The sequence below is a fragment of the Oculina patagonica genome, chromosome 13 (genome assembly GCF_052425735.1).
Source record: "Oculina patagonica isolate OP01 chromosome 13, crgOcupat, whole genome shotgun sequence".
Taxonomy (NCBI): domain Eukaryota; kingdom Metazoa; phylum Cnidaria; class Anthozoa; order Scleractinia; family Oculinidae; genus Oculina; species Oculina patagonica.
This window is the reverse complement of record NC_135770.1, coordinates 31,264,714-31,279,181: the sequence shown is the minus strand read 5'-3', so window position 1 is coordinate 31,279,181 and position 14,468 is coordinate 31,264,714. Positions and strand designations below refer to the sequence as shown.

At 40.4% G+C, this 14,468-nt stretch overlaps 2 protein-coding genes across 2 annotated transcripts; one reads left to right on the top strand and one right to left on the bottom strand.

The window, feature by feature from the left end:
- Positions 1-1,580: 1,580 nt before the first annotated feature.
- Positions 1,581-3,003, bottom strand: LOC144635353 (uncharacterized). Its single transcript, XM_078494461.1, has one exon. It carries the CDS (start codon positions 2,894-2,896, stop codon positions 2,024-2,026), a length of 873 nt encoding a protein of 290 aa, XP_078350587.1. The 5' UTR covers positions 2,897-3,003; the 3' UTR covers positions 1,581-2,023.
- A 2,023-nt stretch (positions 3,004-5,026) lies between these two features.
- On the top strand, positions 5,027-14,222 carry LOC144634764 (uncharacterized). Its single transcript, XM_078493787.1, has 7 exons — positions 5,027-5,110; positions 5,228-5,281; positions 5,589-5,644; positions 6,008-6,063; positions 6,340-6,399; positions 8,954-12,375; positions 12,750-14,222. Exons 6-7 carry the CDS (start codon positions 9,009-9,011, stop codon positions 12,791-12,793), a joined length of 3,411 nt encoding a protein of 1,136 aa, XP_078349913.1. The 5' UTR covers positions 5,027-5,110; positions 5,228-5,281; positions 5,589-5,644; positions 6,008-6,063; positions 6,340-6,399; positions 8,954-9,008; the 3' UTR covers positions 12,794-14,222.
- The last annotated feature ends 246 nt before the right edge of the window (positions 14,223-14,468 follow it).

Below are 14,468 nucleotides of genomic sequence, written 5' to 3'. Positions count from 1 at the left end.
CCTTTTCTCCCGCTTCCCGTACCTTTTACTCCCGCCACCCCCCCTTTCCGTACTGTTCTCTCCATTTGTTCCATGTCCATTGCGAAATATAGAATGTTCGATTTCACTCGCTTTCTTCCGGTTCCCGCCCTCTCTCCTCCCCTTCCCCCCCTTTTCTCCCGGGCTCCCGCCCCCCTGTCCCCCTCCACTCTAAAGCTTTTTCTGTAAGTACGTCCGCCCCACACGATCAATATTCAGGGGAAGAACTCGAAAGAACCGAATTAAACACTTATCGTTATGCCGAGCAGATGCAGCTCCAAGAGTCTTAGCCCCTTTATTGTGCTCCGTCTCGAGGGCCTTCCGAGCTTGCTGCACAAAACACATTGAAATTAAATCAATAACAGACTACAAATTATCCTTGTAACCGTGAGAAAAAATAGGGACTACGCGGTAGACTGAACCAATAAGCGCTTGGAATGTACACTACTTGTTAAATAGATCTTCAACTTTCGTTTTTCGGTCGGAAGTAGAATTCCGTAAATTAAACTTGGCCAGTTCCTCGCCATTTTGCCAGTCGCCGTTCTTCGTGCTCATCCCGTTTTTCCCGCTGCTCACCAACTAACCGAACTCTTGGAACAGGCTATGTAAGACTGGACTAGACCACCTGACCATTTTCTTTTGGTCACAAAAACAAATCGGTCGGTCATTTCCTTTACAAGAAGCCCTGATATTCATATAGGGCCACCTCTCACTTCAATCTGTGTAACTACTAAAAGCTGTCGTGTCATACCGTAAAATTCCGGTTATAAGCCCCCCCCCCTCAACCCCCCCCCCCCCCCGGTTATAGGCTCATCTACCTGGAAACAAAAAAATACATCCGATTGTAAGCCCCCCCCCCCGGATATAAGCCCCCCTCTGCCGGATGACAGTACTGAACAGGGCTAAATGTTGCTTTATTATGCGTTTTTATCTTAAAAACGTATTTCGATCGACACTCCCGTGGCCCGTTTCGGAACGTTTTTTTTATTCCGTTTATAAGCCCTCCCGGATATAAGCCCCTCCACTTATAAGCCCACCCATTACCCAAAGACTGACCCTTATGAAGTTGTATAAGCCCAGGGCTTATAACCGGAATTCTACGGTATGTGTCCTGGCGTATCATGATGATTCGTTTTAGAGCCCTTCTTCCAGTACAGCGCCTCCTTTTTGTCAATCTCCCTTGAGTGTTGTTTTTAAATTAAGCACTCCAATTTCAACAGGCGCCCTAGTACTGTGAAAGTGACATTCAATAAACTGATTAGGACGAGTGAATTATGTACCCTTTTATCTCATATGAAAGTTATATTGAACGAATTGAACAAAAGAATGGTTGCTTATGACTATGTGGAACCGTATTGTAACTGATCATGAGTTACAGTATCTGTTGTTGTTCATTGTTTTATCACATAGCAATGTTCATGTCGACTAGTATAGTCAGAAATAGTCCCCCCCCTAAAGGGGGCCCCCTCTCTCTCTCTCCTCGGCTCCAGCGCTAAATTGAATCATTACGGTATATTGACCCGACTAATCAAACGGACAAAAATAGACTCAATTGCGAATGATATCCCTAGGGCAATATTTATTCTTTATAAACTTATTATACAAAAAATCGTCTCTTGACTCAGCAGGCTGCCGAGACTATTTACAAAGCGATTACGGCGAATTAATTAAATTTGAGGTTTTTGAGGTGTACTTTGTCACGCTTGATGTCCTATTCAATTAAGGAACAATTAATAAAACTTGTTTTATTTTCTATTAATTTAAAGTTTTATACTAGTGCTACACGAAAAGTATATGTTCGATTTTACCAACTAAACTTACGCTAATTCGTATTCTCTCTTTGAAAACTATACAAGTTTGTAAAAGAATGCGTGATGCGTGACACAACACGAGTTCTAAATCCAAAAATATTATCCGACCCTCCTCAATGCTCTTTGTTTGGCCTTTTGTTCTTTTCAAAAATGTTTATCATCAAATAAACTAAAATCCTACAAAAGTAGCAAAGTTATTTCTTTCTTTTGATGGGCTGTACCCTTAGTTTAAGTCCAGCAACTTCTTCTAGGGTAGAGGGAACGGGGAATTCACCGGCGAAAGATTTCGGCGAGTAATTTGCAATCACCATTCTGGCCTTGTTGAGACGAAGGCTTGTGTTCAAGTGGTGCGGATCGGATGAATAACGCAAAGACATTTCCCCAACGATGCAAAGTCGTGTCTCCATTTTAGAGCCTACAACCATACACAGGTCACTCGAAGGAAGGACTATTACAGCGTCCCCGCTTTCCACGTCCAACTGCGCAATAAAACGCGGCAACAAGATAACAGATGCGCAGATCGACCCCAAACTGTCGATGTAGTAAATACCAGTCTTGCTCTGCGCCCAAAGATCTTCTCCTAAATCGTCCAGCTTCTTCTCCAAATTTCTCAGCGCGACCTCTTGCAGGGCGCTCTCCGAGATGCTCCAAGCATCCAAATGGCTCGTTAAAATGTAGTTGAGGGAATCGGCGTGATCGCCTAGGATAGCTAGCGTGTACCCGATGCTAGCTCCGGGAATGTTCTTCAGAGGCGTGAATAAGACACCCGCTTTGCATTTAGGATCAATTTTCGTGAGCAGATCTTTCGTGGCGTCGACCCAAGAACGCGCTTTGATGACGGGAAAGATTTTGCCGCGGACACTTGCGAAATCTTCAATTTGTTCGCGATTTACGTTTAGTGTGCTTGATTTCTGTGTTCCACCGCTAGCGCCTTCGCTCTCGGAGCGCACAGCGCTCGATCCATTTGCCACCTCCGACTTCTTAACAGTGAACGTAAACTTCTCATCAGCTGCCCCCGATTTGGAGATTCTAGTCTCTTGCGAAGACACTTTGGTTGTAAACCTCATGCTTTTCAAAGCGCGCGAGAAAAATCAAAAGCGACTCGTTAATCTCAAGGGAAATAGAACAAATCTTGACCTAAGTACAGTGTATAAATACGTGATAAGACCGGATATAAACAGTCTATGTCCTAATTCAGTAATCCATTACGCGAAACAATGCACGCGAGATGCGATTGGCTTTGAAAGGTGCCTCGAGGAATGTATTTTGGACCTCGCCTAGTGTCACGAATGCCAGAAATAACTAACTATTAAAGAGGCGACATTGTTCAATTTCACTTAATTTGTTAATGCTTGTTAATAAGACTGATCCTTTTTAATCAAAAGGTATTTTACATTTCCCACGCGATTAACAGCTTGCCTGTACAGTTTAGAGTGTTTGTCATTATAAAAGCAAAATAAAAATATCGAACGTGATAAAACCTTGCATGAAGGAACAAGTCCCGGTGAAGATATTTTTACATGACCCACTCACCCGTAAATACGTCAAGATAACAGACTTGTTATTAATTATAATGACCGTGTATATCCTGAAATCGAATGATGTGCGTAATTGCATTCTATACACTGTTGCTCTGCGGTTTCGTAAATTGAAAGTGTTTTGTATTTTCATCAAGCTGTTCTCTTGTAGTCAGGATAAATATTCGAAGTCCGATAAAATTTCGGTGGATTAGTCATGTGCTTATTGCTATAAAATTCCGCAACTGGCCCAAAATAATCACAAGTTTTCAAGTTTAACAATTATAGCGACCACAGCGAAAGTGTAAATTAAACGCAATCAGAACATTACAGAAAAATTGGGGAAAATTATACAACACAAAGAATGAAAAAAATGAGAATTGAAAGAAGAAATATGACGGATTTCACCCGGCTGACTCGATCGATCAAGCCTACGTTATCTAAGCCTGACTGTTCGATCGAGTTTTGATGAACTGATCTAGTCTAGTAGCAATCCGTCAAGTAAAATTTAAATAGTGAAAAAAACCCTCTGTTCGGCAAAAAGCCAAGCGCAGTACAGAGGGAATCTTCAGGTGTTTCCCTTCAAGGAAATTTTCAATTTCCTGTTGTGTGCACGTCTGCTAATCGCAAGCCCAAACATGTTTGACATCAGTTTCGCAGGTCATTTGATTTCTCTTCATACGGCAACGTCTCAGTCGCTGCATCTTGGGAAATTGGCCAATTTTTTTCAAGTCTTCAATCTTCCTCAGACACTAACAATCTTTGTTTATTTTCGGTCACTTCTGTGGTGTTTTTAAACTTTATTCTTTAGGGTTTCTTTCAATTTGACAGTGATTTTGTACATAAGAAAAGTGATCGACTTAAAAAATATCGTGACATTTTTAAAGGCGATTCCCTGTACATTTCGGAGAAGCATCCTCGGATCTTCATCGGCAATCGTCGGGGAATTGTCGACAATTTTCGGAAAAATTGCCCAAGAAGCCTTAAAATACATGGTAGCTTGGAAATACGAAAGAATTTCATTTTCTAGCAAGTTTGAAGAATGACAACCCCACTTTAATTTTTTCTTTCAGTTCCCCATGACGACGACAATTCGGCTTCCGGTCTTTATTTCAGTCTGTTGCCGTTCGGTTTTAGAATTTAGATACACTTTCTTGTGGTTCATTGTGCATTTGAAAATTTCTCTAATTTCAGCTAACCTTCTAATTTTACATGACTAAATTTTGACATCTCGTAAACTCTGAACTTTCATTTTCGAAAGGAACGACATTTTAATAACTTTATTTGAAATATTACCCCACACACGACTTTTTCGGTCGGGAGTTCTCCGGTATATCATAAATACGCAAGTCTCTTTTTTTAAATTTGGATTGATTATGTCAAAATATTTTGTCTACGACGGAACTCGACAAAATTTTGGCTAAGACGGAACTCGACATTTCTCTCTGCCACGCCAAAAACTGAAATCTCCCAAATCTAAAATGTATGACTGGAGGAAAATGAAAATCTAAATCCAAAATGTTGCACGAGGACCGAAATAAACTAAAAGAAAACAGTTGCATTTGAAAAGTGAAAATCTGAATCCCAATCATTTGATAGTCTGCATAGAAACTGAAATTAAAGTGCTAATATCTGATGTTATAAAACAAGACAAGTTGCCATACCTCGACGCCACTTGTCGTTGGTTATGTTTTGAGTTGTTCGCCTGCCACTGCAGTTGGATACAATTTTCCTTGAAATCTTTGCTGATCATCTTTTGGCTACGTAAGTATTGTTTCGGGGCCTTTCTCTCACATTCAAACTATAATTTCTTGCTCATCTTAACGCTGTTTTTTATTGGCAAGCATGATGATTAATGGGATTGTTTTTTCATGTTGATAGGTTGTTGTTGTCAAGCCAAGAAACTCTCAGAATCCTTATTTTGGATCACGAAGAGTAAGTATTTACATTTGTCTCACCCCTTCACCTTTTTGTGATACATATTTTTTATTTCTTCATACTGTAGGTCGAGAACGTAATTTTCCGCAACGTTAAAATTTATAATAACTTGCTACACAAACTTAAGTTTATGCAATTTATGTGGCAACATGTAACTGACACTGTTTGGAGTTCGATTTAATGACATCACTAGACAGAAATTTCTCTGTAATATTGTTTCGAAACATTTGTTTCTTGGATTTACAGTATCAGTTCGGTTAGGTTTAATTTTTCATTGAATAACACATTTTTTTTGTTGTTGTAGGTTATTTTAGTGTTGACCTCAGAGATTCCCAGAAGCCTTGTTTTGGATTAGACACAGTAAGTATTTGCAGTCGAATGTCACTTGCAACTTTATTCCCAATTCATTATTTTCTTGCCTTGCATCGACTGTAGATTAAAGAAACGTAATTGTCAATGAAAGTTATGTGCTTATGTCCACGGGTTTTATAGATCATAATTCTTGTTGAAAGTTCAATTTAATATACCGGTTTAACTTGTTGTAAAAGGGGTCCTCACCTTTCTAATTTGATGCTGATTCGAGTTTGCGTACTTTATAAGACGGAAATTTCGTCGCAACACTGTTCGGGGCATTTTTCCCGTATTCACAGTGTCATTTCGGATAGGTTAAATATTTAATTCCATTGAATAACATGTTCTGTTTCAATTTTTTCCTGTTGATAGGTTGTTTAACTGTTGACCTCACAGATTACAAAAAGCCTTATTTTGGATCAGAAACAGTAAGTATCTACAATTGTTGTCATTTTCAACTTTTCGGACTTTTCCGGCGCGATGTTTCAATTTCCTTTAAGTCTGCAAATCACTGAAGATCGAGGAAACGTGATTTTTTTCTATGGCAGTTCTTATCGTATGTCAACTTCTAGGTATTTTTTTTTTCTTGTTGAAATGTATATTATTATGCATATTTAGCTACTCAAACGTTACATGTAAAGAGGGGCCGCGCCCTTTTAATCTAATTCTGTTTCTTTAATCTTGTTTCTTTTTCATGTTGATAGGTTCTTTTACTCGGCTGTTGAACTCAGAGACTCCCAGAAGCCTTATTTGGTTTAGAAACAGTAAGTTTTTGCAGTTAACTGTTATCTTTAAATTTTGCGCAATACACACTTTAAATCGGCATGTTGCTGTAGATTGAGGAAAGGTAACCGGGGGGGGGGGGGGGGGGGGGAGGACTTCGATATGAAATGGACAGGGATTCGCGTTGGCCTCCTTAAAGTGTTGAAGACAGAATATCGGTATTTTTAGCCGTCTTTATTACGGTTGTTATCTTTTAGGGGTTAACAAGCTTGAACCACGCCCCGATTGGTCTTCTTTTAGGGATTTAAATAAAATTTTCCGACGACCATCGCCCTCAAAAATTTAAAATATCAGTTGTTCCCCGTTTCTTCAGAACGCGTTCTTTTTGAAACTTAAGTTTAACAATTTTATATTGGTTGAATTCCACGCAACGACTTTTCATATGAGAGCCCTCCCACACAATATTTTGTCTCATAGTAAGGATGTTATCTTCCCGCGGGAAAATTACCCAGTATGTCGTGGAATAGTCAGAAACGCTATAAGAACGGCAAGCATAAAAGAACGAAGGTTTTTTTTATTCTAGGTTATAAGCCTCGTAATATAAAGCTCATTTGGTATTTAATATCATTGTGTTGTGAAATGTTCATTGGAAGAATGCGAGAACAGCTTATTTTGTTTTTCATTTCGTTATGTTTATAAGATGTCTTACCAGTTCAGTTATACGCAAGCACTTAAAATATTTCAGACGCCAGATGCCTCCCAGACATAATCTCGACAAATTTTGAGAAACAAAGATCCTCGTGACAAAATCCCCATCATTTTAAAAAATCACCCGCCAAAAAATAATGAGGCTTGGTTTTGAAATGTTTGCGGTACATTATTTGTACCTTGAACGGTTTAGACTCGAACAACTCTTTGTAAACATGAATTGAGTAATTTTCGCATTGTTGCAAGTCAGTGAATCACTTTATTGCACTACTCCTTCAGCAATTTCGTTTTGACGTAAGTTTCCACAATGGCATTTTGAAGATTTCCTCTTTTGCCTAAAACACAGAATCGTTTCGTTTAATAACTACGAAACGTTGGCCAAGCACATTTATTTCTCGGTTATGGTTTTCTATTAGTTCATAGAACCTAAGTTCGAACTTTGCATTGGTAAATGTTAATCCTATTCTTTTTCGCTTCGCTCAGCCGAATAGAAAACATTTCTATTATAAGGAAAGACGCAAACAACACAACAAATTGCGGAGGGAGCCGCCAGCGATCACCACTGCATGGTCGGCGTCAAGTCCTGTCATATTCACAAGGAGTGGTTAAACATTTTTACTCGTGGCAGACGGCTCGATATACATTAGATCAAACTCCTCAAACCGAAAGGAAACACCCACATGCCGAAAACTGAAATCTACAAGCAACTCGTTGCATGAAAACCGAAAAATCTAGGAACATCGGTAGAAACTGAAATATAAAACCTAGATGTTACAGGAAACTGAAGTTTCAAATCCAAATTATGCATGAAAACTAAACTTTAAATCTATATCAGTGCCATAACTTTTCTTTGCAGTTTTATAATATTGTTGCTGCCTCACCTGCCCAACTTTCTCTAAAATGTTGCTGTTTATTCTCTGGTTACGTAAGAAATAATCGATAAAAAAAAAACCCCTGACTTTCATGCAATATTTTAAGGCACATTTTTCCTTCGCCATACAGCAAAAAATATTTCGTCTTCCTGCTTCCCGTTTGCTTCTGAAACACGTTTGAAATAAAAAAAATGGGTCGATGAAACTTCATTCAGCTTAAGCATTAACCGTCGATAAACCAGCGTATAAGGTTAACACTACATTGCTGTAAAGTGAATTTTCATAAAACGACTGTGTTACTGCTAGGCTGAGAGACTCCTTGAAGCTCTATTTTGGAACAAAAACAGTTTGTTCTTGAAATTCACTGCCACCTTAACTGTTTTAATAACTGTAGATTCAGCTCAGGAAACACAATTTTCTATGGTAATTACGAAAGACAGTTTGTCAAGCTAAGGTTTGCTAGTTGTTTCATTTTGTAAAAAATTAAGATTTTGAGATGTATTAATTTATTCGGCACATTCTAGATCGCTGCAATTGCACCATGAATATGAATATAGCAAGACAGAAGCTCCGTTGAGATCTTACAAACTGGGATTGAATATTAATTGTAAGGTCGTTTTAGACGAAGGGCGTCGTTTCGGGATGCTGGTGTGCTGGAGAATCGAAACACTCTATTTTTGGACCAAAATAATTGCTTTTCGTACTCGTTCGTTTTTTAAATAATTTATCCCTGTATATGACATTTAGCATAACATTTAACCATTCCAACCGCGTAAGTGTGTGGTCGGCCTTTGAGATGAGATGATAATTGTTGTGTTTTTTTTTCTTCACGTGTGGTCTTCGAAACGTAAAGAGAAAAGCTAGGGGCCAGTGGAATCAATGGCCCGTTTAAAACCTAAAAGTTACCACGGAAACTGAGTTAGTCAGTCAGATACAAGTGGGATTTCAAAGAATCACTGAAACCAGGTTTCAGTTACTAAGATCCAAGGTATGCTTTATCATTTATCTCTTCCAGGTGTGCTATTGACTAGGGGCAAGAGAATTCTCCCTTGTGATACATCTATCAAAAAATGTCAGAAAACAATTCTAAAGTTATAGAGAGACTTGAGAAACGTCTTGGCATGGCTAAAGAAGTCGGGGACAGAGCTGAAGAAGGACGTGCATATGGAAATCTTGGCCTTGCTTACAGCAGTTTCAGTGATTTTAAACAAGCCATTGAGTTCCACAAGCAAGACTTAAACATTGCCAAAGAACTCGGGGACAGGGCAGAGGAAGGACGCGCATATGGAAATCTTGGCTTTTCTCACAGCGGTCTCGGCAATTTTAAACAAGCCATTGAGTACCACAAGCAAGATCTTAGCATTGCAATAGAAATCGGCGACAGGACAGAGGAAGGACGTGCCTATGGAAATCTTGGCCTCGCTTACAGCAATCTCGGTGATTTTAAACAAGCCCTTGAGTACCACAAGCAAGAATTAAGCATTGCCAAAGAAGTCGGTGGCAGAGCTGCAGAAGGACGTGCCTATGGTAATCTTGGCCTTGCCTCTAGACGTCTCGGTGATTTTAAACCAGCCGTTGAGTACCACAAGCAAGAATTAACCATTGCCAAAGAAGTCGGTGGCAAGGCTGCAGAAGGACGTGCATATGGGAATCTTGGCCTTGCTTATAACAGTCTCGGCGATTTTAAACAAGCCATTGAGTATCACAATCAAGATCTAAGCATTGCCAGGGAAATCGGGGACAGGGCTGAAGAAGGACGCGCCTTTGGAAATCTTGGCCTGGGTTACAGAAGTCTCGGCGATTTTAAAGAAGCCATTGTGTATCACAAGCGCGATTTAGGCATTGCCCTAAAAATTGGAGATAGGGCTGAAGAGGGCCGTGCTTATGGAAACCTTGGCCTTGCTTACAGCAGCCTTGGCAATTTTAAACGGGCTACTGAGTACCATAAGGAACACTTGAGCATTGCCAAAAAAATCGGAGATAGGGCAGAGGAGGGGCGTGCCTATGGAAATTTTGGCCTTACCTATAGTCGTCGTGGTGATTTTAAACAAGCCATTGAGTACCACACGCAAGATTTAAACATTGCCAAAGAAGTCGGAGACAGGGCTGAAGAAGGACGCGCCTATGGAAATCTTGGCCTTGTATACAGCAGTCTCGGTGATTTTAAACGAGCCATTGAGTACCACGAGCAAGATTTAAGCATTGCCAAAGAAGTCGAAGACAGGGCTGAAGAAGGACGTGCCTATGGGAATCTTGGCCTCGCTTATAGAAGTCTTAGTGATTTTGAAAAAGCCATCGAGTACCTCAAGCAAGATTTAACCATTGCCAAAGAAGTCGGAGACAGGTCTGAGGAAGGACGTGCCTACGGAAATCTAGGCCTTGCATATAGCAGTATCGGCGATTTTAAACAAGCGATTGAGTGCCACCAGCAAGACTTGAGCATTGCCAAGGAAAGCGGAAACAAGGCTGAACAAGGACGCGCCTATGGAAATCTTGGCGTTGCTTACCAAGGTCTGGGTGATTTTGAAGAAGCCAGTGAGTGCCACAAGGAAGATTTGTGCATTTCCAAGGAAATCGGAGACAAGGCTGAAGAAGGACGCGCCTATGGTAATCTTGGCTTTTCTTACATCAGCCTCGGTGATTTTAGGCGAGCCCTAAAGTACAATAAGGAAGATCTTGCCATTGTCAAAGAAATTGGGGACAGGGCGGAGGAAGGACGTAGCTGTGGAAATATTGGCGTCGTTTGCAGAATTCAAGGTAACTTAGAGGAATCCGAAGAGTACCTCAAGCAAGGCCTAAGCATTGCAAAAGAAATCGGGGACAAGGCTGAAGAGGGACGTGCCTATGGAAATCTTGGTGATACCTACAGCAGTCTCGGTGATTACAAGCAAGCGATAGAGTACCACAAGAAAGCCCTTGGTATTGCCAAAGAAGTCGGAGACAGAAATGGAGAGGGTGGTGCGTTTTATTCTCTAGGCTGTGATTATGAACGCTTGGATTCCACAGAAGAGGCTCTACCCTATTATCGATCAAGTGTGGATGTGTATAATAACATGAGAGCTCTCCTTCAAAACCAGGATGCGTGGAAGATAACCTTTCGTAAGAGATGTCTACAAGCGTACACCGCGTTGTGGAGAACTTTGGCAAAGCTTGGAAAGACTGACGAGGCTTTGTATGTAGCTGAGCAAGGACGTGGACTGGCATTAAAAGATCTCATTAAGGTGCAGTACGACATTGGATGTCTTCATTCTGAGTTGTCTGATCCTAAAGAAACAATTCCTCGCATATTAACTGGCCTGCCTACACCAATACTCTTTGTGGCACTTGAAACTGGCACTATAAATTTATGGCTCGTCAAGGGAGAAGAAATTCACTATGAAAGGAAGGAAATCGAAGATCCTGCCTTGTTGATGAAAAGAGCTTTCAAAGATCTTGACATCTATGCCCTTCTCAGAAACTCGTGCCGTCCGATGGAGGAGCAATTGCAAGAAGGTCAGTTGACGCTTTACGAGAAAAATGATCTAGATTTGATGGAGGTGTTACGCGTCAAAGGAAAGTCACTTGATGATTTGTTCAATAGTGTTATTGGTCCCATTGCAAACAAGCTTCAAGGTGAAGAATTAATCATTGTCCCAGATGGTCCACTGTGGTTAGCTCCTTTTGCTGCTTTTAAGAATGAAGCCTCAAGATATCTCAGTGAAACTATCAGGATCCGTGTCATTCCCTCATTGACAAGTTTATACCTGATCAAGAATTGTCCTGAAGAATACCACTCTACGAGCGGGGCGCTTCTCGTGGGAGATCCATGTATGGAGGTAGCTACCTACAAGTCCGGCGAGGCTAAATATATTCCTTTGCCATACGCCCGGAAGGAAGTTGGGATGATAGGTGAAATGCTGGATATCCCACCGCTTATTGGAAGAGACGCGGCTAAAGACGAGGTACTGAGTCGAATCAGTTCCGTTGCCTTGATTCACATTGCAGCCCATGTCAAGACGGAAACGGGTGAAATTGTTTTGGCTCCAAATCCCGCACGGAAGAACATGATCCCTGAGACGAAAGACTACATGTTGACGCTGGCAGAAGTGCTAAGTCTTCAGCTGCGAGCCAGGCTTGTTGTGCTAAGCTGTTCTCATTCTGCTCAAGGCGAGATTACCCCTGATGGTGTCATTGGCATGGCACGGGCTTTCCTGGCAGCTGGTGCTCGTTCCGTTCTGGTCGCACTCTGGCACCTTGACACCGATGCGACCATAAAGTTCATGAGATGCTTCTACCAACATTTGACAGATGGTAAAAGCGCCAGTGTAGCTGTTGACAGAGCTATGAAATGTGTTAGAGAGCAAAAGAAGTCTGTTTCTGTTAAGCACTGGGCTCCGTTTGTACTCATTGGTGATGATGTCACGTTAGAAGTTGGAAAAAGCAAAGAAGAACAGCATGGTAAGTGAACCAGCATTGACCTCTTTTGTGATTGATATGCACTTGTAATAAGTTTTCTAGGAAATGGAAGTCCTATTCTTTTAATTAGTATAATGAAGTATTTGTACTTGTTAATGGATGATTATTGTGTGTATATGAGGGTAATTTATTTTTTTGCCTTCTGCTAAACTATCAAGGCCTATTTTCTAAAATTTCGTAAGTGCCTCGTTAGAAGCCTGCGAATAGCCGCTAGGTGAAAAAAAGCCAGTTAAATTTGCTTTGAATACATTTCTCATATACATCTACGTAGGTTTTCGCTTTGTACTTAGGCACATCCAACGTGTAGGTAATATGTTAAGAAGTGTACCCACTTATAGGATATTTTCTATTTGCAGGAGCTGAATTGTCAAGTACAGAGGAAACTGATGTGAGCTTCTGACTGAAACGCCTATCCATGATTTACAGAGATTAATTTAATTCCTAATACGGTAATTTTGTAATGCATCGCGCCATGTATTGATGGTAAAGCTTAGCTTAGCTTAGTCGCTCATTTCCCGCAAAATCGCGTAGAATATTGCCTGACATTTAGCAGACAAGGCTAGAATCAGATGAAACATTTTGCAAGATTATGCAGGATGACTATTTTATTATTCAACAAATTGTTAGCCTTTTTGTTAAAAATTTAGCCTGCTATCGAGAAGCATTTACTATATATTTCTTTTTACACGAATGGTCATTTAGATTATGAGCAATTTTGGCGAAAAGTTTTCTTTATTTTAATAGATAGTGAATTCCGGGGTGTTTACCAGTTACCGGAAAAAAGAACCCCGGTTGGAACCACCGTTGAAGAATCTTGAAATGTTTTTCTAAAATCAACGAACTGACCGAAAATGGTGTCTAGCCGTTTATAATTTTTAAATAAATTTCTCTTGATCGTCGATTGGAAAAGGGAGAAAGAATTTTCCGACGGTTCAACCAACCGGGATGAAAGAACTACCTCAAAACGCGGTCCGAACACAATTTCCGAACCAATTTTCCTGAACAATTACTGCTAAAATTCAGCGAAAGTTACTGAAAATCACCAAAGCTAAACTACAGGGGTTTTTGGTCAAATGGTAAGCACCGCCGGCGGACCAGACTGAGCCCACATTGTTCTTATCGGAGTTGCTTAGTAACTAATCACGTGACAACTTTGTACTCTCGAATGCCGAATGGTCACACTTTTGGCTGTTTGAACTCGTTTTTCCGGACTCATCATCAAGGAAACCTGTTTTCATCTCATCGTGCAGCGTTGACACCCAGAAAGCAGGCGAATGTAGGAATTTACTATATTGATCAGCATTGACATGCAAGAAAGAGGAACTACCTCAGTTAGTAAATAGTAACATTTCAAGGCCATCTTCCGTGCTGCAAAAACACGAAAATCAAGATCTGCTTTAAACTACTAAACATTCAACCACTTTTAAATTCATGAAAAGCAAAAGACAGAAAGAAATTGAGGACTGTGTTTGTGCCACACGATCTGGAACAATCTTGTTCCCAGAGCCTGCTTTTCTTTTGGTCAGCGCCAAGAACGAGGAGTCTAGCAAGCCCGCGATTCACGGACTTCCGGAAATCCATACTCAAATCTGATTGGCTGGGAGTCCGCATTCTTGATGCTGACCAAAAAAACGGGCTCAAGGGAGGAGATTGTATTTGAAAACGAGTGCTTAAAATGTTAGATGTAAATGCGAATCGTCACTGATATGAAGTGAAAAAGGACTTCTAACTTATTCAGAGACGGTTGAATAAGCACTAGACCAGGTTTGTGACTTATATATAGTATATCGCTATATTTTTAAAGTATTGTTTACAACAAAGCAACTGGTAAAAAAAAAACGGTCATGAAACTCTACTATGAGTACAGCAATCCAGGGAGAAGAATTTCCCTTCAACGTGTGAATAAAAACAATTTCAATCTATATTTCTGGCAGGAGAGTTGCTCCAAACTGTTTGGGGAAGCAATGACTTCTTTCTGAGCAATGTATCGAAAAATTTCGTATGAATTCATCATTTGTGGATGCACGTTCTAAGCTGTTGCTTGTTATATGGAAAAATCGTTCAGTGCATGTTTG

What these genes read in the sequence shown, in the direction of transcription:
- LOC144635353 (XM_078494461.1), bottom strand. Translation starts at nt 2,896, where the DNA reads ATGAGGTTTACAACCAAAGTGTCTTCGCAAGAGACTAGAATCTCCAAA.
- LOC144634764 (XM_078493787.1), top strand. Translation starts at nt 9,009, where the DNA reads ATGTCAGAAAACAATTCTAAAGTTATAGAGAGACTTGAGAAACGTCTT. An exon ending in AAGCAAAGAAGAACAGCATG is followed by an intron (nt 12,376 to 12,749) that starts GTAAGTGAACCA and finishes TTCTATTTGCAG; the next exon opens with GAGCTGAATTGTCAAGTACA.